General features: G+C 32.0%; 2 protein-coding genes across 3 annotated transcripts in view; one reads left to right on the top strand and one right to left on the bottom strand.

The window, feature by feature from the left end:
- LOC139501288 (threonylcarbamoyladenosine tRNA methylthiotransferase-like) overlaps positions 1-1226 on the bottom strand; it is a 32164-nt gene extending 30938 nt beyond the window's left edge. For both annotated transcript variants that reach the window (XR_011658512.1, XM_071290327.1), the window contains exon 1: positions 1122-1226. The gene's annotated coding sequence lies outside the window, so the exon portion shown is untranslated. The remainder of the gene's footprint in view (positions 1-1121) is intronic.
- LOC139501279 (uncharacterized) lies at positions 1223-23003 on the top strand. Its single transcript, XM_071290317.1, has 18 exons — positions 1223-1341; positions 8308-8442; positions 9080-9175; positions 10237-10441; positions 10845-10953; positions 11212-11377; positions 12017-12122; positions 13235-13337; positions 14804-14951; positions 15168-15372; positions 15806-15870; positions 16690-16861; positions 17200-17342; positions 17492-17569; positions 18317-18417; positions 18728-18875; positions 19338-19396; positions 22764-23003. Exons 1-18 carry the CDS (start codon positions 1288-1290, stop codon positions 22897-22899), a joined length of 2229 nt encoding a protein of 742 aa, XP_071146418.1. The 5' UTR covers positions 1223-1287; the 3' UTR covers positions 22900-23003.
- Positions 23004-23468: the final 465 nt, after the last annotated feature.

Here is a 23468-nt window from a genome sequence, read left to right as displayed (position 1 = left end):
CGCAAATATGCAGCTTATCTGGAGCTCTGTGGGAATGTTACAATGTACATATGTATCCTTGTTTTATGGGTGTTTGAGCTATATAAAAGCAATGTCGTGTCTGTCACATTTTCCAATGAAAAAGCATGCATAGTATGACATAAGACTTACGAAAATATAAGGTCTGACGATAATGTCATTGGCATTGCACAAAGAATAAACAATGATTTGGTTACTCAGATTAGTAATCATGCATATACAAAACTACAAAACAATGAATAAGACTGATTAACAAATCCTATTTAAAAGACTTTAAACAACACCTGACTCACATTAAGGAACGAAATCAGGGCGAAAGTGATTATAAAAAGATAGATATTTTCAATGCACTTGTTTCTGTCAATGAGGGGTTTACTTTTCACAACCGTACGAAAAATATGTGTGTCAACCGTGCTAAATTATATGGGGACGAAGTCCCCAATTACGGTAGAAAAATTTAAAAAAAAAAAAAAATTCGGGAAAATTTCCCGAATTTTTTACTGTACTAATGAACTCAAAATTGTTAACTTTTTTTTCAGATCTACTTCCGTTTCCGGTCTTGTTTGCATGAGACTTTGAATAAAATGTATATTTATCAACATATCAACAAATATAGGAAGGAACTCAACACCCAATCATTTTTAATAATTGTTTGATATGAAAAAAACGTTACCTGGATAACAGCGTTTCTTTGTTTACATTGAATATGACGTCATAACTTAAACAACGTCACAACTTAATCCCTAACAACAGAACCAACATCGGAAACGTTACGGTATTTCCGTTTCTTTTATCAACATGTTTGAATTAAAAAAAAAATTACAGACTTCGTCCCCAATCACAGGAAATGCCTGCCTCATATTAGTAAACCCCACATTGACAGAAACAAGTGCCTGTTGCACTTGCTTTTACAAGCCTGTCTACCTTAAGGTTCATGTGGACCCTATGGCTAAAATGGCCGTATTTTCACCTCAAAATTTACTCTGAGTACAGACCATAGGGTCCACATGAACCTTATATGTGAACCTTAATATTAAACATATTCCGGTGAAAGATTCATCAGCTATTTCACACACAAATAAATACTTTTAATTTAAACCTACTGATAATCTATGGTTCAAACTTGGTTCTAAGGAACACTTCTCATTTCTTTCATCAACTTTTTCTGTTGAAATTTCATGCAACCGGAAGCACAACGTGAATCTCTGATTTTAACCTTCAAATTAGAGAGCTCTTTGTATCACATGAAAGTGAAAGTAGAGTCCCACAATGACAATTAGCTGTAAAGTAGCAACAGAGTGTTATCCTGTGTCACAATCAAAGGTTTAACTTTCAAGAATACATGTTACATTCATTTATTCACTATTCACCCATGAAAACATCCACAAATGGAGTCACCCTCTTTAAATAAAGTCATTCAAGGCCGTAACTACCCTTGAGGCAAGTGATGCAATTGCCTCACTAAAATTTCGACACTGATAATTTTTTTTATACATATATATAAATATAATAGTCATTTGTTGTTCTGTCTCAACCTTAATTTCTACAACTTGTCACCATTCCTTTTAAACTATTCTTCCTGGATATAACTCAGCATCTCTACGGGTGATGTTTCTCGATTACATTAACCTAGTAACGATAATCATCATGGATCTCTAGTTAAAAACAGGCTCTTGCAGAAAAATCTAGAAAAGCGACACTGAAGGTAAAGAAGGAATAATTCTAGTAAACTAGTTTTTTTGTGAACAGAGTCTGAGTATTGCATATAACTTCATTAGAACAATCCAAAAACGATAAGTAGACTGACAAATCAAGTACTGGTCTTCGGAAGGGGGCAGTCCTGTCTGCGTATTCATTTCTCCATTTCACCAACTTTTGACAAATAAAGTACTGGGTATCGCAAGGGGGCAGTCCTGTCTGCGTATTCATTTCACGAACTTTAACCTTTCTCTTTACAGATAAATAAAATATAAATAATATGAAACATGCATGGATTAGTTTTTATCCATGTTTCTTTAACCTTAAAAATTGAAAGAATATCCATATTCCAATTTGATATTATTGAGGAATTGTAGAACCGTTAACACAGGATTTTGTCTTTACTTATTCGGGACTAGGGAATTTCATTTCTTTATATTCTGGGTTTCGTAATCGTACACCCCCAATCCTAACCCCTAAATTTATAGATTCTGAAACTAAAATATCTCCAACTATTTCTAGAAATAATTTGAAATTATGGACCTACATGTAAACGTCAAAAACTCCATTCCAATTCCCCTGTACCCATATCATGTATACTTACTCTATAGATAGAATCATATACATGTATCTTATCTCATTCTATCCCTAGTTTGTCTACTCTTTGTCAGCATAAAAGCGAGTTTAATATTTTGTAACTGCAACTGTATGATAGTGCTTACAGGAAAGCTTAATTCCCTTTTGGAAACAAAACTGTTACTACCGATGCTGCTACCGAATTGCTGATGGAGAAGGAATTGTAAGAAGACATTGATCATTGTGTTGATGATAATGTGCTACCTTTTGAAACACAGACTGCCCTGAAACGACTGAAAACTTGGCAAAGAGCATGCATGAGTGGCGAGAGATTGTGCGGTCTTGCCATGCTCCATTTTCATCGCGATAAGGATATCAGCAGACCAAATTATGATTCTAAAACGATTTGACTGAACCGGCCATAGAAAACTTTGGCAAATTCTACTGAATCGATGTTTGTTCTATGATCTGGCAGCAGACTCAAATCAGTGATATTTGGATGATTATCTTACATATACATTTAAATAAAGTTGTTAAAAATTTGGTGTTAGTAAAAGTCTTAAAATATGAAAAATTTATATAAAAAGTGTCCAAATTCAAAACATTATCAAACTCTCTAAAAATGCTTAGAATGCAGGATTTTGCACCATTCATTTCATACCCTCCAAAAAAAATTTCGCCTCGCTTCGCTCGGCTCAATTATTTTGCCTCACTAAAATAAGATGCCTAGTTACGGCCTTGTCATTACAAAATTTTATCCCAATAAAAGTTGGCCATGTACATTTAGCTATATACATGTATGCTAACAATTTAATTTCCCTTTTTACTTTGGTTGTTGGCCATGTACATTTAGCTATATACATGTATGCTAACAATTTAATTTCCCTTTTTACTTTGGTTGTTGGCCATGTACATTTAGCTATATACATGTATGCTAACAATTTAATTTCCCTTTTTACTTTGGTTGCTGGCCTGTCCATCTGGCTGTCCGAATAAAAACTTAGTTATTTTGGCATCTACAAGTTAGGAGGATCTCACACTGGTACCCATTTATGAGGGTTGCCACAGACCTCCCAAATCTGTCCTATGAAGGGGATAATTGAATGTGTAGTCTTCAGTTTTATAATATGTAGTTTAAGCAAATAAGCAATTTTTGATTCTGTCATATACATGATTTAGCCATTTCCTATTTGCCAAAAGTTTGAAACTGCCAAATTGCCCCTCACGAAACCGCCCAACTTTTTCACCAACTTGACCACTCTTGTTTTCCAACTTGTCCACTTTCTAAAAAATCACTCCACTCTTTTCACCAACTAACCCCACTCACGAAGAGCGTTAAATCCCTGTTAACTAGCCCCAATTAAGAAAAAGGGTAAAATCCCAATAATTTATGATGAATTATATAAAACAGAATTAAAAAAAATCACATGTGATACTAATAAAAGTTGAAAATTTATTCTTATACATTTTTATGATGTGCTTCTTTCGCTTTGTAAACAAAACTGTGATAAAATTCTCGATATATCTATACTTAGCAAAGACTCAGAGATATACATAATAATGGCTGTTACAATATACTTCCCACGTAAATCTACATGTATTGGAACCTATTTGCAGACCCTTTGCCGATTTTATTGATTTAAAAAGTGCAATTAAAAAAAGACAAAATAACTGTTATTCTTATTAGGGTGCAAAAAAAAAAGCAGTAATGCACAAGAGCTCGGAGAAATCAACAAAATAAATATAAGATAAAATTCTGTGCCAGTCTATTATTTTTTTTGACGCATTTAAGTCCAATTTCAAAACATGATGTCACACAAATGAAACCGCTAAAGTTGAAAGTTTTCTGTTGCGTGAACCATCAAAATTCGTATGTTATTGTATTAAAACTGATTTTTGAGATAGGTTTTGTTTTATTTTCAAATCTATTGCATTATTTGCATATTTACTAATTTCAGCAAGTCAACATGGTGGCTCCTTAGTTACAAAATGTCAACTTTTGATTTGGCGGAAGCTTACGAGAAAATCATGTAAATTAAAAATGGCAAATGTTGGGTTTGAGAATTAGAAGAGTTAAACAGTTTTTTTCTAGCGGTTATTCATGAAATAACCCATGCAAGCTACGGATTTATTAAAATATTTGAGCTTTATCTACTTGAACAAGGAGTAAAAAAGATCAGCCACACACACACAAACCAACCCTCACTTCTGTATTTTAATGACCGTATTTGTTCCATTAGAATCAAAATAATTCATGGAAGCCATTGTCAAGTATTAGCCGCTGTACATTTACTAAGTAACTAACGTCACTAACGTTACCTATTGTTTACGTTGCCTATTGTTTTACGTAACGTTGCCTTGAACATAACTTGAATACAATTTGATATGAACACAACGCCTTTCATTACTAACCCTTAAGCGAAGTACTAACCACAAGAAACACGATACACGATATTGGTGCCTGACCCATGGAGAAATTAAAAGCAATTCGTGGTGGTCAACGTAGTGCAGTTACAAGATTAATTAATAGAACAAAGGAAAGAATTTCGCAAGATGATATCGAACATGAAGAACTTTCGGCTGCCGCAGACAACCTTACAAAAAAGAGGAACCTGCTTGAATCTTTAGACTCACAGATCTTAGATGGAACCGAACTAGAAGACATGGAACAAGAAATTCTTGACGCGGACGATTATGCAATGAATATGGAAGTCGCCATTCGCCGATTCAAGGACATAGTTACTGGAAACAAAACAACCCAATTTCAGCAAACGGTGAGTGAAACAACTTATGTTCCAATAGCCAATACACTTGATTCATCAAATTTTCCGTCAACAAGTATTGCAAATCATAATTCAAACCATTCAGAAAATGTATATACCGTAGATAATAGCTCCGTTTACGAATGCAAACCCAACAACAGCAACAAACTTCTATCACAAACTACCTAAGCTTGATTTACCGAACTTTACGGGAGATATATTAACATGGCAGACATTTTGGGAATCGTTTGAAACAACCATTCATCACAATCCCTCTTTGACAAATATACAAAAGTTCAGCTATCTCAAATCTCAGGTACACAGTGAAGCCGCACAATGCATATCCGGTTTATCTCTATCAAACGCCAACTATGAACACGCAATCATATTGTTAAAGGAGAGGTATGGACAGACACAAACCATTATAAACGCATACATGCAGAATCTACTTGAACTTACGCATCCGTCACTTACGCCGCACAGCATAAGAGTATTTTACGATAAAATGGAATCGTGCATAAGGGGATTAGAGTCGCTCGGACAATCGTAAGACACATTCGGATCACTTTTAGTACCAATCATATTTGGAAAGTTGCCCGACGAAATAAAAAAACTCATGACCAGAAAACGGAATTGGGATATAAGGTCCCTTAGAGAAGCAATCGCCAAAGAGATGTACGTACAGGAAACTGGTAATTCAGATAAATTAGACAGTTTCACACCCACAGCGTCATTTCACACAACAGTTGAACCCAAAATCACTGCAAGACCTCAATATGTAATAAATCAGTTCAAACCCAAAACCTGTATTTATTGCAAACAATCGCATTCGTCAGTCGAATGTACCAGTGTTGTAGACAGAGAGAGCCGCTTAGCTATCATTGAACAGAAAAAAGTATGTTACAGTTGCTTTGGAAGTCATAAAGTTTCAGAATGCCGCTCGCGTTTTAGATGCAGAAAATGTGATAACAAGCACCACACTAGTCTTTGTGACAGTAATAAGAATCAAGAAAAGGAAAGCGTAAGCGTAAGTACAGCAAAATCTTTACCGCAAAACACCATAGTAAGTACAGTTGAGAGCGAAAATGATGCATTAACATGTTACACGTCGACATTGAACATTAAACCAAGGACAGACATTTTATTAAAGACAGCCATTTCACCAGTTTGGGTAGATGACAGGTCAGCTACCGCTAATATTCTTTTAGATGAAGGATCTCAGAAGTCGTTTATTAACGAGGAATTAGCCGCTGAATTGCAATTAAAACCGAATGGAACCTCGACAGTTAGCCTAGCAGCATTTGGAGATGAAAACAGAAATATACGCAATTTGGACATTGCCGTAATAGATTTACAAACTCAGAATGGGAAGAAAATACCAATGGAAGTATTTATTGTCCCTACTATCGCAGCCCCGTTACACAATCGCATGCCATACAATGCTGCTAAACTGCCTTACCTCAGTGGACTTACATTAGCGCACCCTGTGAGCGACATGGATAAATTCAGGATTTCATTTTTAATAGGTTCGGATTACTACTGGGATATCGTAGAAGACACAGTTATCCGAGGACCAGGCCCGACCGCAGTAGAATCAAAACTCGGATACCTACTTTCTGGACGAATGAAAGACTCAGCTGGACCCACATCCTCATCTTTCATGTTACAACACAAGACAGAAGAAGTCGATTTGAAACGTTTTGGGAAAATCGAATCAATGGGAGAAGTATCTGACAATTCAATGAAATTTAACAATGACTATTTTGAGACGTATCATTCAAAAAGCAACACAATGAAGAACAATGGTAGGATTCACACATTTAGCAGGGAACCAGGAATAATGAAAATCCACGGAGACAGAGCACCGAGTAAAACTGAAGCCAAGCTAAAGATTCAAACATGGACTTAATACTTTCATGACAATATACTTACTGGTATCAAGTGCGCCGTAATTTTGATAATGATCATAGTGAATAGACAGTTTAACAATTTCTATTTATTTACATGGACTTTAAATAGTTAATTATCATTTCACACTTTGTATGTTAATTTCTTTTTCATAATTTTAGATTAATTTTCACTTTTCGGCGCCCCCAGTGTCAAGTATTAGCCGCTGTACATTTACTAAGTAACTAACATCACTAACGTTACCTATTGTTTATGTTGCCTATTGTTTTACGTAACGTTGCCTTGAACATAACTTGAATACAATTTGATATGAACACAACGCCTTTCATTACTTACCCTTAAGCGAAGTACTAACCACAAGAAACACGATACACGATAGCCATAGATTGTTAGAAATTTACACACTGCCTGGGCCATGATATTCGTTAGTTTTATCACTCACTAACGCTCAGGATAAAATTTGAATATCACGGCCCAGGCCATGTGTAAATTAATGATAGAAATTAACTGATGCTTCATAAAAATCTAGATACATGATTTATTATTATTTAATTTTAGTATTCATTGGAGAATATTTTTATTGTTATTATAATCACCAATGATTCTTGACTTATGAGTTAAAACAGAAATTACATTTACAAGAAGAAAAACTTACTTCATAAACAATAGTCAATAACAGTGTACATCACTTACTTCTTTCTGCTTTATTTTAATAAAAACAGATAAGAGTTAACAAAAAACCAAGATACATTTCTAAGGTTGTCATCTGTATTCATTTAAATCAAATGTGGGGTGAGTTTTGTATGGCCTGAATTCAGTACAGTTTTATATTCTTTTATTCATTAGTTGTACACTTTGGCAGAATTTTTTTCAATGGGATTTAACTGCTTTTTATAAGTGGAGCAGGTTGGTAGTCATTAATGCAGTAAGATGTCATTTCTTTTTTTATAAGTTTGGCAATTTGGCAGGACTCATGCTCATTGTACAATGAACAATTTTCTTGGCTTCTATTGTAATGGATAATTGTACTTCTTTATCTTATCATAAAAGACATCTACATAAGATGTTTTTGATCTTTGAATGCTGACGTCAGACAATAACAAATACATTTTGATTTAATTAAGAGAAATTTATGTAACTTATCCCAGATTTAAATAAAACATTGTTCAGTTCTCATTTAATTTAAAAAAAAAAAAGATTATCTACTAGTATTCATTATTTGTTGCACTTGCTTCCAATTTCATCCTTTAATATGGACCTGCTTGGTTTTAAAATCCTGTAAGTATGCATAATTTTCTACTATTTTTATTTTGCATTTCATACAGTTCATATCTTTTACTTGTAGTATTATGAGGATGTCATAGAAAAAAAGTATGGAGAGATCCACAAGATATGGATGACTCCAGGACACATTTTCATCACTGTAAAGGAGGGGAGACAACTATTTACTTTCGATTACAAATCAGCAAGTAGAACAATTGTATGTAAATTAAAACTCAATTCAATGAACAAATTTTTGGAATTTTCAGAAATTGCTTCGAAGTAAGATAGCATCAGCATGATAAAAAGACAATAACATGAATTTGGTGTTAATAATTAGAAATTATATCACATTTCTTGCATATTCAGGATAAAAAATATGACATTAAATCTACTACTGTATTTTGATTTTGCAAAAGTGGGTCTGACAACAGGGATGAAAGGTGGAAAATTTAAACAGCTACTTGAAAAGGAGGATATGCTTGATAGTCTGATGAAATAGACAAAATGTTTACCTTATACCAGGTCACCAGGATTGTTGCAAGGGTTATTAAGCACAGAGAGCGTCACACTCTTCAGGCATCATATTGAGCCTTCTCAATCCAACAAGACAAGGCTTGATATTTAATATTGTTCCATATTTATTTCTGTGTTTTGGATTTCTGTCAATATATGATACTCAACATTTTCCTTAATTGAAGAAACACTCTAATTATTAATTCTGAAAAAAACAACATACCAGTTATTCTTCTTTATACTTATAAAAGTAAAAATATTGTATTCTCTTGTGGACAGTTGTCTCATTGGCAATCATACCACATCTTCTTTTTTATAATTAAAGATATGCTTGTTTTTAGGACAACAGTTTTGAAAACTGTTTGGAGAAGAAAGAATTTGAATCACCAATTTTAGATGTTTTAGTCTCTGCCACAAATTACAGCCTGATATTTATCGTAAGTTTTGGTATAACTTCTATTTGTATTATATTTTTTGGGGCCTCTAAGACAGTGCTGAGTGGTCTAAGTGGTTCATCTGTGTATCATTAGCTTGTCATTTCAAAAAGTTGAGTGTTCAAACCTTGCAATTTTAAATGACAAGGATTTACCAGTTTTCCTGCCAAAGGTCAGAGGTTCTTTCTGGGCACTCTGACTTCCTCAACCAATAAGGAATAAACTACCATGACATTGCCAATTGTGCTGAAAGTGGTGTTAAACATTAACAATCAATCAATCATATTATCTTTTAATTGATCATTACTGTGTGTTCTTTAATAATAATATTCTTTGGATACTATTTTTTGTGGATTTTGTTGGTACAGGCAAACCGTGAACTTAAATGTTCAACGAAACACAATTTTTCTAAAGGAAGGTATGTTAACGTTCCCAAAATCACCAAATTTAATATCCTTGAATTTGCAAGATATCCTAAATCCACAAAATAAGTATCCACAAAAATAAATGAATACACAGTATAACATTACATGTATGTTTTATTGTAATCCATATATTTATTGGCTGACATCAATAAAGACACACTCCAATATGGCTGCACATGCTGTCGTGACAATGTTATAATATGATTTGAAAAATAAGCAAAAAACTTGTTATAACTCTTAATAAAAGGGTTGTAGCATAAAAATAAAATACTAAGAATTGAATGTCTCTATTGCAAAATTTACAGTGTTGTAAAAGCATTGATTATAAGTGCACACATCTGTAATGATACATTTGGTATCATCTGACCTTAACCTCATTTACTTTGTTCATTGGTCAATGTTATTTTTTTGGTGTTTTGGCTTTAATTGTGAAAGACATCACACAATAGTTATAGTAAGAGACACAACGTTAAACAATGATTCAGGAAAAACAAACCATTTGCTCTCCAGGCTCATGGTTTCTTTTTCAAGAATCAACACTTATCCATTGTATCTATAATACATAATCCATACAGTTATTATCTGCAATTTTAAGGACAATGTGAAACTTCTAAATTAGCATGCACATATATTTACCAGGTAGAAGTAAGTGGCTATGTACAATGTTGGAGATATAAACCCGAGGGATGGACATTTCTGTGGGTACTTGATATTTGTAATGTAAATCAGACATCCGTTGTCAGTGTGTGTCTTCATCCATCCCAAAATACATTGTATTGGTGTGAAGAACGCAACATTGAGGATAGAACAATTTATTGTATATGTAAAAGACAGTTGCCTGAAGGTGAGAATTGTATAAACACATTGATATCATGACTCGTGGAGTTTGTAATAAAAAGATAAATTTTTGGTTTTTATAAGAATTATTTAAAAATCCTTTGACTTTAAAATGCCGCTCCTCTTGTTTTTCTGCTTCAAGTAAAAGTAAAACAGTACAGTATCTTTTGAAAAAAAAATGGTCAGATTTTTAATTTGTAAATTTTTAAACGTTTTTAGCTCGTCTGTCCTAAAAAGGATGAGAAATAGGTTAGTAAATACATGTACAATAGGAGAGAAAAAGAAATAATTCAGTTAAAATAATAGGAAAGCATAAGAAATGATTCAGTTAATTCAATAAGAAAGAATGAGAAATAATTATTTCATGTTTTGCAATATTTAGAGTGGTAAATGCATTTTTTTTCATGCAGATGAAAAGAAATTAGAGAACAGTGAAATTGGAAATCCTATTGTTGTAATGCACAATTGTCCATCATGTCAGCTTTATCCAGCCATTTCAGGACTATATATAGTTATCAGGTAATTTTTCTAGATTTACATGTCAGAATACAACTAACAGTATGTCTGCACTGTGTGGGAAAATGAAATACAGAAATTAAGAAAGAACCATAAAGTATGAACTAATAAAAGCAACAATAGTAAACCGCTGTTCGAAATTCATAAATCAATTAAAAAAAAAAATCTGGTTACAAACTAAAACTGAAGGAAACATTTTTAACATTTCAAAAGTATAAACTGTGTCTGAAGTTTTGATATTTATTAGAATATACATTTCAGAAATAAACTGCCATTGGTGTCCATGGTGTTATCATTGTTGTTTAATTATTCAAACAAGATTATAGTCAGCATCGGTAAGCAGAAAACAGAGTTAACAGATTTCAGCATAAATAGACCAATAGAATTCAGCAAACTAGCCATAAAATTAGCAGGATTTATATCTAAGGTATAGTATATTTTTATTTTCAAAATTTTACAAAAGTGTTTTATTTTGCGTATCATGATAAAAGGATTTTAATATTTATTTTGTTAATCTTTTCATGTTTAATTTCTCTCTTAATAAATGTAAAATGAATGCCCCCATGCATTAGTTTCTTTCTTTTAGGATTTAGATGACAGAAATGTCTTAATCATTTTGAGATTAAAGATGAAAATCTAAACAAGTCTTTCATTAAAGACTATGTAATGACCTCTACACATCTTTAAGATTTTTTCATTGATGTTCAAACCATATTTTCATTTATTCATTATTATAAAAAAGATGTTGATAAGGTCTTTTAGTTGATATGTTTACATAGCATACATCAATGACTGAAATAGCAAAGACTTGGTTAAATCACTATATCTTATATTAGATTAATAATTCAGAAAGGTTAAGTGGAATTCATGTGCATTAAATCTCGTATATCTATGTTTTTTTTGTTGAAAAAAAACCCAATAAGCTCCTAATTCATCACAAAACTGTCTACTTCAACAGTTGAGTAAAGTTTTCAAACAAACGATTCTTTCTTGTTCTTATATTTTAAGTATCTCAGTGATATGAACCATATGGCCATTTACTAATAAATCATATGTTGTATATCAGGTTAAGCCAACTGATCATTTAGGAGGAATTATTTACAGAATACAGGACATGAACTTGTCAATAGTTCTGAAAGATGGCAGTATTGTTAGCTTAAGAGAAAATGAAGGTGTGTACATCTTGGCTTACATTGTTGCTGATTATCTTAAATTAAATTACTCATATTCTGCTTGTACAAATCTGGTATTTTCTATTTAGCTCCATTCATGTTCCAAGGAGTTCATATTATCAATATTCAAATGCTATTGTTTTGACTATATGGTGAAGAAGGATAATAGATGTGGTCATTGACTACCCATATTCAAAACAGCCTGTTGTTTTTCATTCATTGTTTTGTAAATGAATCAGGATGTTAGTTTTCTTGTCTGAATTGTTTTACATTTATCATTGGCCTGTTATAGCTGAATATGTTGTATTTTTTGCTCATTGTTGAAGGTGATGTAGTTGTAAACTTCTATGATATTTGATCTCTGTTATATAGATACCGGTATGTCATTGACAATCATATCTTATTTCAGCTCACCTGGCCCAAAGTGAGCTTTTCTCATCATGTGGCATCTGTCGTCCATCATATTGTTGTCTGTTTACATTTACAAAAATCTTCTTCTCTGTAACTACTTGGCAACAATCATCATTTGAGTATCTAGTTAAAAAAAAACTTGTCCAATGACCCTGCCAATCAACCGAGATGGCCACCATGGCTAAAAATAGAACATAGGGGTAAAATGTAGATTTTGGCTTATATTTCTGAAACAAAAGCTTTTAGAGCAAATTTGACAGAAATAAATTTGTTTATCAGATGAAGATATATCTGTCCTGCAATTTTCTGACAAATCAGACAAGCTGTTGTTGGGTTTCTGCCCCTGAATTAGTTATTTTTAGGAAATTTTGCAGTTTTTGGTTATTATTTTGAATATTTTATAGAAAGAGGTAAACTGCAAACAGCAATAATGTTCACAAAAGGCATTCATTCTGCATCTCCATATTTTCATTTTGTTTATTTAATCATAGATAACATTATTTTATAAATTAAGGATACATGTTGATAACAATGTAATGACATTGAACGTTCACAGTACAAAGAAGTATATGGGTCATGTGAAATACATTTCTAATGAGTCATAACATGTCAATGATTAGTTCTTGTCATAGCACATACTCAAATCTGAGAGCTATACTATATTGTTTTTTAACCAATATACCATATGTATTTATTTGCAGGTGATAAAAAGAAGACACAGTGTATGATTGATTTAAAGAATGTTTCAGATGAATGGTTTGAATTTCAAAAAGTCATAGGTTCTTTGCAGGACTCAAAGATTATGTAAGAGTCTCTCTGTGTAATTTCCACTAAATGATGCCAAAGCATATGAAAATTTAGACTTATACATATTCTTCTGATAAATTTATCAAGTAAAAGAACTGATTTTATCAAATACCTTTATAAAACTATTTTTGTTTCAATATTCAATTAGATTTGCAAATTGAATTTAAGATTTATCCTATTCCATAAATCAACAAATCAATCAAGATGTTACAGTGAACTTTTATAAAACTAATTCTAATTTGACAATCTATTATCGTCAACCTGTATAATCGCAGTATATCTACTTTCAGTACAAGTGCATAAATACACAAAACTAGCTGTTCTGCTTTATGCCAAACTTAATTATACTTACAGATTATCGTTGATCATCTCAACGAGATTGGTTTTCTTGCTTGAGTCGGTACAGAAAAGCAATTGAGTTGAGATGATCAACGATAATCTGTTTATCGCTATTTTATTTTTGACGAAGTTGTCAATTTCATTAGCAACACCACATGCGTCCTTAGTTTCTAGCGATAATTTTCCGTCTCAAGCGAGTAGATGATATGAAAAATTATCACAGAAAAGATCTAAAGAAAAATGCACAAAATAGCGATAATTCCAGGTATTCTCAATTTTCGACAACAAAACCAACAGTTTACATGGGACAGGAATCAGATACAATTGAGTTATCTCTATTCTAAGGAAAATAAACAAATCAGTCCATTTGCAAATTATTTTTTGTGGTAAAAATTTCATAAAAGGAAATGTTATAGTCTTTGCATGGCAAGGAAACAAGGTGACGTCATATGTATGTTTCTGTAATAAAAAAAACAAATGTAAATACCAGGGGATTTAAAGCTTCTTGTACGCCTCATAATGCAATGAAATTATATGAAAAGAACATGTATATAGGTGAAAAATGCGATTTAAAAAAATAATCATTATTGAATTATATTATATTACTAATATCATATGGGAGTAAAACGGAATAGCCAAAACAGTTTCGTGTGTATAGGGCTTTCATGGTTAACAAAATTACCAAATTTGTGCTATTATAATCGAAATAATTCATGGCAGCCGTAAATTTGTTTTCATTTAACCATGGGTTGGGCATTTATATTTGTATTTTACCCGTCGCTAATGCACAGGGTAAAATAATTGAATATCATATCCAGATTTTTTTGTGAAATGTTTTTCTTTCTATAAGATCAAAATTATATGAGAAAGTGTTGTGATGTTATTAGTTAAAACAATTGACAGTAGAAAAAATTTGAACACCTCTTATTAGAAATAATGTTCTAGTAACAAAGTAGACAAACTATTAATAGCCTTTGGAATTGAAAAAAAATGGTTCAATAAATTTGTGGACATAAAAAAAACAAAAATTGATACCCTAGGTGTACTAATGATTTTACAGATGCTGTGTTATAGACTTGTAAGTAGAAGTCAATCTTTTTAACGTTTTTTTTTGTCTTTTATAGATTGTACAGGAAGCTGGAGCAGGGATCCAGACTTGAACAAATACCAGTAAAAAGCCCTGATAGTAGTCTTATTATAGGTTTCTGTAAACAGAGCATTGGAACCATGTGGCCAGCATTTTACACAGAAAACAACATATACACAATTCAAGTAGGACTCTAATTATATTTGTACTCGCTATGCAGGTATACTTGTGAATTAAAGTGAAAGGTTACTATAAAATCACATGGGTTGTAATTGGAATTAAAGATTTATATGTAAATGTTTATACAGTTTATATATCAAAAATGTGTTATCCCTTTGTTGTTAATATGAAATATGATCATTTTATAAAACGGAAACTGTTTTATTATTTATGATGTATAGTGGTCCTGTAAAGAAGACAAGCAGACAATAGATACATTAGTAAAATCTGGTAACTTCCAAACACCAGCAGTTCATATAGCCTTGTTAGAACAGAGGAAAAGTGATGATCCTTCCCCTGAGGTGTACACAGATCTTTCTAAACTCAGACAGAACCACTTGATGGACCAGGATAAAGAACCAGCAACAAAACTGGCTGTTCTTTTAGGTATGTAACATCCTACCATTATATGTAGTTGTTTTGGGACAATAGAATCTATTTGTACCTCATTGAGTTGAACTCAGTTGATTAGAAATGTGGTTCAATTTGGGCATATTTTGAAGTCCTTAGCAGAAAAATATACTTGAATTACACAAATGTGAAAAAGTTGACTGATACAGTATAAATGTTCAGTTCAAAATGCTAATTTAATGTTCAAGTGAAATGTTTTATTTGTTAATTTTTTTTTAAATAATTTTCCTCATTTATATCAGGCTACTGTTTGGCATGTGTATTGTTTGTTAAAAGCCTTGAAAGGGAATGAATATTACATGTTTTCCCAGATTGTTCTTAATTTCAATAAACTTGAAATTTCTTTTTTGGTACTTTAATAGTTCTTATTTATCATTGTAACTTCATTACATTCAATATTATTATTCAGAGCCTTATCTGAAGAACTACTGGGAATTGGATGGTTTACAGCAAGCATTTCTGAAACAAAACTCTGTAAGTATACATCTGTATATCACTGCAAACAAAGTGGGTGTGGTATATAGAAATTAGCCAGTCTTCTGTCCATCTCTCTGTTTGTTAGTACCTAAATATTTATCCTTTGTTTAATTCACTTCAAACTGTGTGGGGAAAAAATTATAATATGCACACAGGACGATTGTTTGTTTATCCAGAATTATACTCCTTTCACCTTATAGAATTCAACCCTTTCAGAACCAGACTTGTCATAGTAGGGGTTTTAGTCCATCTAATGAAGAAGGTAGAAGGACCTCTTTTGGAAAGTAGGGATAAGGCCTTTATTTTTGAAGGAATTCAGGATTGGGCCTTTATTTTTCACAGGATGGGATTTACCCTTATCAGGACTATTAATTTTTCAGGAGCTGGGAACAATGTTTTATTTTTTCGAGAATTCGGGATGACAACCCTTTCTTCCTTTTCTCAGTTAATAGTTTTAATTGATTGCTGTTTAAAAATTTATACTTCCACAAAGAACCATTTAATGCTTAAGTTTTTCCATTGTTTAAGACAATGTAATTTTTGTGTAAGATTGTTTTTTCAAAACATTTTCATTGTTGATCAAGACATAATTATTGATTTTCAAGACATTGTTATTGTTGTTCAAGACATTGTTATTGTTGATTAAGACATTGTAATTGTTGTTAAAGACATTGTTTATATTGTTTTTTTATTGTCATTGTTGTTAATGACACAGATCCAAGTGAGCAATAAGGCTCTTAACTGTATAATATTTAATGTGGTATCTATCCATTTCCCTGGTAGAAAATATTTAAAATAAATTGTGTTTTTTTTCAGAATTTACCAGAACTATCATGTAGAGGTGTGGAAGATGAAGTAGTTCACACAATATCACCTCAGACAATGATGCCAATGTCTGCCAGACAATCGTGGCTACTTATTCTCTCTAATATCTACCCTCAGCAAGTCCTCAAAGTTCTCAATACTCTAATGGACTTTGAAAATCATGGTATGTAAGAAGAAGGAATGTTATATATTTCAGTGATATTACTTTGCCCTGCTTCTAATGTCATCAACTTGAAGATGTCTTTTTTCAACCAATTTCAAGTCATACTTTGCAGATGAAAGGACAATTATTACCCAAAAAATATTTTGTATGGGGAATTAAAGAATCAATAATTGTAAGCCTTCACCATTGGAATACGAAGACTCCTCGATAGTGGTTTTGCCATCTTCTAACTTGGTTTTGTAACAATTAATAAACGCTTAAACAAGGAGTTAAGAATTAATTGCTAGTATTGTATTAGTTAACAAGTCATTGTATAGCTTGATCATATCCACTTACAGAAGGCATTGGTTCATCACATATACAGAGATGGCAGTGTATATTGGCTAATGAAAACACAGTCAGTCCTGTTAGCAGTGATGTGGCTGTTCCATTGTTTGAGCATTTATGCCGGCTCATGTTGCTCATTCAACCAGAAAAATTAGTAAGTTTGTGATAATTACTAGTTATATATGCACTACTTATAAAATCATTACACAGACTTTGATAAAAACGTAGAGGAGTTTGAAATTATGTTTGAAAAATATTTTTTATAATTATATTCTACACTATTAAAGTTTACCCTATTTTCAGGTCCAGTTTGTAAAAGTGTGTCAGATGATAAACAATCAGAAAGTTGGTGTGTCGGCATTTATTAGGAAAAGACAAGCTGTAAGAGGGAGTATTAATTTTAGTTTTTCTTAAAGCCTTGTTCAGTAGGGGGTTATTTTGGTTTAAATAAATGCCATATTGATCAATTTTACAGCTTTTATTGATAAGTTTTCAAATGTTTATACATATTGTTTGTATCCTTCCACTATAAGTTGAAAATGCTATGCAGTGCTATGAGTTCTTTCTGTTCGTTCTTTCATATGGTGATTTTGCCCTTTCTGTCTGTTATTACTGTAGATGTGCACTAATTTTCTTGTTTTGTGCATTAATGGTCTGTACAGTTGAAATTGACTTCATATTCAAATAAATAGTTAGTGTATTCCCAAGCTCTTTTATATGGCAACAATTTGTAACTCCTAGTGATTAACTATCACATTCATACATAAAATGGCCAATGACCTTTTTTATTTTTTTTATGGAAAGAATAATGAGGAGCATATAAATATCGCTTACAGCATAAATGATTTCCATGTGAGAGATTATATTATTAATTCTAATGCAACATCGTTTGTAACTTTCATTTTGATTGAATAAAGTCACTAATTTTCATGGCATCAATTCACAATTAATACTATGAAAATGTAAACGCAGACAACATTTGACAGATTTTAAATGTATGTTTTAACGTTGTTTTCTAACAGTACAGATAATACAAGCGTAAGTTGTGATGAATTCTAAGCAAATAATTATGAAATCAAATTTCATGATAAAAGACCTTTACTTTTGTTTTACCCTATTTGTTTCCAGCTTCAGTACTATGATAGAGCTTTGGACTGTTTACCACCACCTAAAGGTTCTCAAAATCCTAAAATGGCTGTAAATGCTTATGTTGAACTGTTGATGGCAAGGTAAAATTATCAATGCTTCTTTTTACATTTTATTGAAAGAGAAAATGGAATTTAAATAGATGTTGATCATTCATACTAAAAAGAAAAAAAGGAATATATTGATATTATATCTACAATACATTAAATAATTTTTCTATGATGTTTATTTCACACGAAATTTAATATTTATTAATATTTATAAGTGTTTTTCTTCAATTTCTTTGATGACCATTCTAGCTATTAGATATATAAACTATAAAATTTGTCAGCTTTATCAATTACATGCCACCATCTATTGACCAATGAGAAGAGTTGTTTTATACACTTTCAGTGAGAAATCCCATTGTGAGAACACGGCATTGAAGATGTTCATTGATCATGGACACTGGAAGGATTCTATTGAACTTATCAAAAAATATAAAGAGAATAAAGCATTGTATGGCAATCTCTACCTCACATTGTTCAGGGCTATGTCACAGGTTAGTATGGTTAAGGGTTAGTTAGTATCAGGGTTAAGTCACAGGTTACTGGTACATTGTGTGTAGTATGGTTTAGAACTCTGTCACTGTTAAAGAACAGGTCCTGAAGGAAAGATTTCATCATAGTCTTGAACATTGCTTTATAGAAAGCAGATTATAAATGTTTTAATGCTATTTAAACAAATCAGAAGTATTTTTCCACACTTTGATTAATACATTTGATTTTTTATTATTGAAAATTAATGTAAATATTTATTTAATTTTGACTTTCTTTTTATGGATTTTGCAATCACATGTTAATTTTTTTATGAAATGCAAAGTTTTGTTGAATTATTGGTAAGATCTCACAGATTTTTAGTATCATTTATAACTAAGGATAAGATGGAGATATTTTTTTTTGTCATTTGTTGCAGAAATTTTTTGAAAAAGATAATTTTTATATACTACTCTTGATATTTACAGAAAGAAGTGTTATCTGAATATGCAAAAGAAATGTTCTTAGAGTCACCAGAAAATTCTTGGTAAGGTTTTATTTTTTGCTTTGTTCATATTTCTCATGAAAAATGAATGTTGAAGAGCATTTTTATGCTCATATTGTTAAATCATTTTGGTTAGAAACAAGGGTACAGAAAAGGTCAAATTGTCAGTCTTGTCTGATTGTATATAGGAGAAAAAGGTGGCACTGGTCCCTGTTATGGCATTAAATTTGTACATTTTTAGCTCAGCTAGCCTGAAGGGCCAAGTGAGGTTTTCTCATTACTTGGCTTCCGGCGTAGTTAGCTTTTACAAAAATCTTCTCCTCTGAAACTACTGGGCTAAATTAATCCAAACTTGGCCACAATCATCATTGGGATATCTAGTTTAAAAATGTGGCCAGTGACCCGGCCATCCAACCAAGATGGTTGCCATGGCTAAAAATAGAACATAGGGGTAAAATATAGATTTTGGCTGATATCTCTGAAACCAAAACATTTAGAGTAAATCTGACATGGGATTAAATTGTTTATCAGGTCAAACTCTATCTGCCCTGAAATTTTCAGATGGATCGGACAACCCATTGTTGGGTTGCTGCCCCTATATTGGTAATTTTAAGGAAATTTTGCCGTTTTTTTTTATTATCTTGAATATTATTATAAATAGAGATAAACTGTAAACAGCAATAATGTTCAGCAAAATAAGATCTACAAATAAGTCAACATGACCAAAATGGTCAGTTGACCCCTTGAGGGCATACGATACAGTAGAGATCCCTCATGGATTTTTTCTTGAAATTTTGGTAGAAGGTCAATTTCAATGTGTACTTTTGAAATATGCAAAGAAAAAAGTACCTTCATGACTTACTTTTTGCAATAATTTGGTTCGAAATTTGAATATTTGGAAGAAAATCCCTGAAATTTCATAAATAATGTCTTTTAAAGAAAGTAACAATACTTTTGAACGAAAAGCCATAACTTAACCGTTTTTTTTTGTAAAATTTTCCCTTGATCCATGGCATCAACATGCTGAAACAAGTTTAAGGTTAAACCAGATTATTTTTTTCCCGATTTAGATTGCTTTATTCCAAATAAAGAAATTGATCATATTTTTGTGACTATTCAGAAGTGCATAAACAATTTGATTGTTGATTTTTTCTTGAAATTTTGGCGGAGGGATCTTGACACATTACTTGATTAATTGCAAAAGAAAATCAAAGAGCAGATTGCTCTGAGGGATACGATTGCCATTGTTTTCATTGACATTGTTTTCATTTTCATTGTATACATGTAGCTGGATAATATTATTTTCAAGACTAATTCAACTGCACATGTAAAATGTAATTTACGTAATCTGAATAGTTACAAAATAGCAAATCCCGGTTAAAAGTGTATGAACAATGTACTTAGGCCTATTGTGTTTTATTTTTGTACTATCAATTCCAAGTTTACTTTCCACAGCAGTCACTGAGACTCAGAGTGAGAGAAGTATTTCACTTCGTATCTTATCACCTATTTTCCTACGTTAATTCTAGGAGGAACCCCATTCCTAACTCTTTAAATATTTAATTTCCTTTGGGTCAGTGATCACAACTCCTTTCTGTACACATTCCTCGGTTTAAATTGCGATCGTTTTTAATATAATATGACGTTTATCGACAGAACAAGTTATTTTTTCTCAACGTGTTGTTTTGATTCAGAATTCATGGAAGTGACTTCCGTAAGGAAACAACTCAAAACGATAATATGGAAGACTCCATTTCACCTGAAGGGGTGTTGAAAGTAAACCTTTACAATGTGGACTACATTTATTTTAATTTAAATGATGCATATGATTTAAAATTATGCAACAACAATAACCCTCAATAGCAGACATACATAGAAATGATCCAATGAGTTATAAATTAATCAATTGAGTGGGGAATCCAGCGCAACAATTTAACCTAGTACCCCTTGAAGTCAAGAAAACTATACGCATGCACATAATTACCTAAACAAACCCTGTAGTAAGAACATATATTAAACCTAAATGATTCTGTATTTTTTATGGAAGTACAATATCAAATATCAGTTTAATAAAGGTGACATATAAGTAAAACTCCACTTCAGTTCTTATATGACAGAAATAGATTTATCGGAATTCAGAGAACTCTGGCATTTTTATCACAACTGGGGAATTCCCTCTGACGTGTTTCTAAATTTATAAAAACACTAAATATAAATACTGCTTGATTTTCCGTGTTGTTAAAAACACGCATATAAGTCAAGGGAAATATCAACCATGAAGATTATGAAAAGAACATTATAGGAAAGTTGTTGAAGTTCAATCCCTTTGGTTGTTTTTACCTTTTAAACCAAGACAATCATAAGAATCTGAGATGGTCCTTAATGTTTAGAATAAAATGGTTGACATGAGGGAATTGTCCTGAGCCACTGGTATAAGTCTACAGATTGCTTGAAAGCAATCGTATCCCAAAAATAGGGGTCCATGTGCTTGTTTTTTCAATAAAAGCCACATACCTTGATTTTTTTACGACGCTTGTCAGTATGGCGCTAAATTACGTTATATTAAGTTTTAATCGCAACAATATTGTGTAATAATTCCCGCTGTACACGACTACTATGTTGTCAAGTATATCATAAAATTCATAAGATGGTTACTCCTAAAATGGCAAAACATTTGTGCTAAACATTTACGAAACAAAATTAGAACAGGACCTTTTTCATAAAAAAAGATAAGATAAAAAGGATTCTAGCAGATTACTTTGTCAGATATACGGCAAAAACAAAAAATCTGATAGAAGTATAAAGGTGCATCTCCGTCTGACATTAGTTCGAAATTGCTTCATGTACTGAAAGAGGGTAGACAACATATGTCAAAGGCCCTGCCATGGCTAAATATGAACCAACTATAAATTAAGTGGGTGGTACCATTAATTGACAACCGTATAACCTTAAACAATGACAAAACCGGTACCGTATTGTCAGCTTTAAAATTTAAATAACAGGGAGTACCTCCATATTGTCAGCTTTAAAATTACAGGGAGTACTTCTTGTTTTATAGTTAAGAGTTATATCGTGCAATTTCATGTCCTTATTGCCTCAATCGACCGAAAATGAAGTTGTAGTTTTCATTTCATAGGAAGTACAGCAGTCGGTATTAGAGAACTATATTGAATGATGTCTTTATCAATAGATAACTTACATTACATTTTAAGTAAGTGGATCCGCCACTGCATACAGTCCATCATTGTTAAACCTTCAATGAAATTAACAGGTTGACAGTAACTTTACATCTTTTGACAAAACTTAACTAATTCTTTTTTACATTTTCATATTTAATTTTATTAAGGTAAAATTACCTTGATTTTATTAGTGGATAAAATTACAATGTTTTCTTCTTTTTTTTTTGCAGTTTAGCACAAATTTCATCGTTCTTGTTGCCAAAAGATGCTACTAGTGCCAAAGATGTTTTTGTAATTTCATCTTGTGATATTCCAATGCATGCTGTACGATCATCATTGTTAAAGTACTACACACCGAAATCATGATATATGGACATGTATAAAAATCATATAAATAGAAGTACACTGACAATTTAGACTTATACAATGTGCAATATTAATGTTAAGTTTGTAAATAAAAAATAAATAAATATGAAGGCTTATATTCATCCCATTTCTTACCAAATTGGCAAAAAGTGAAGTGAACAGAGAACAAAAATCAAAAATCATTACAAAGAACGCTAGACATGCAGTCAATATTACAGAAAACTGGTTGTTTGTTAAGTACAAGAAACTTTCATTTATTTTTTAGAAGAAAAGTACCAAATAATAATTCAAAATTAAAAAGAAAGCTGACATAACCAATTAAAACTTGAATTTCTACTATACATGTATTAGGCTCTAGTGCTCTAAATTTGTCAATTATTTACACAAACCATCTATTAATTTTGATGTAATTATACCCCCGCTTTAAAAAAGGGGGGTATACTGTTTTACCTCTGTCTGTCAGTCCGTCCGTCAGTCCGTCCGTCCATCCGTCAGTCAGTCCGTCCCATGAAACTTTCGTCACATTTTTCTCAGGAACTACACATCCACCCTTTCTGTAATTTGGTATC

This window comes from Mytilus edulis, chromosome 1 (assembly GCF_963676685.1).
Source record: "Mytilus edulis chromosome 1, xbMytEdul2.2, whole genome shotgun sequence".
In the NCBI taxonomy this organism is placed as follows: domain Eukaryota; kingdom Metazoa; phylum Mollusca; class Bivalvia; order Mytilida; family Mytilidae; genus Mytilus; species Mytilus edulis.
Note: the sequence above shows the minus strand (reverse complement) of the source record. Positions and strands in the feature narration are given on the sequence as shown.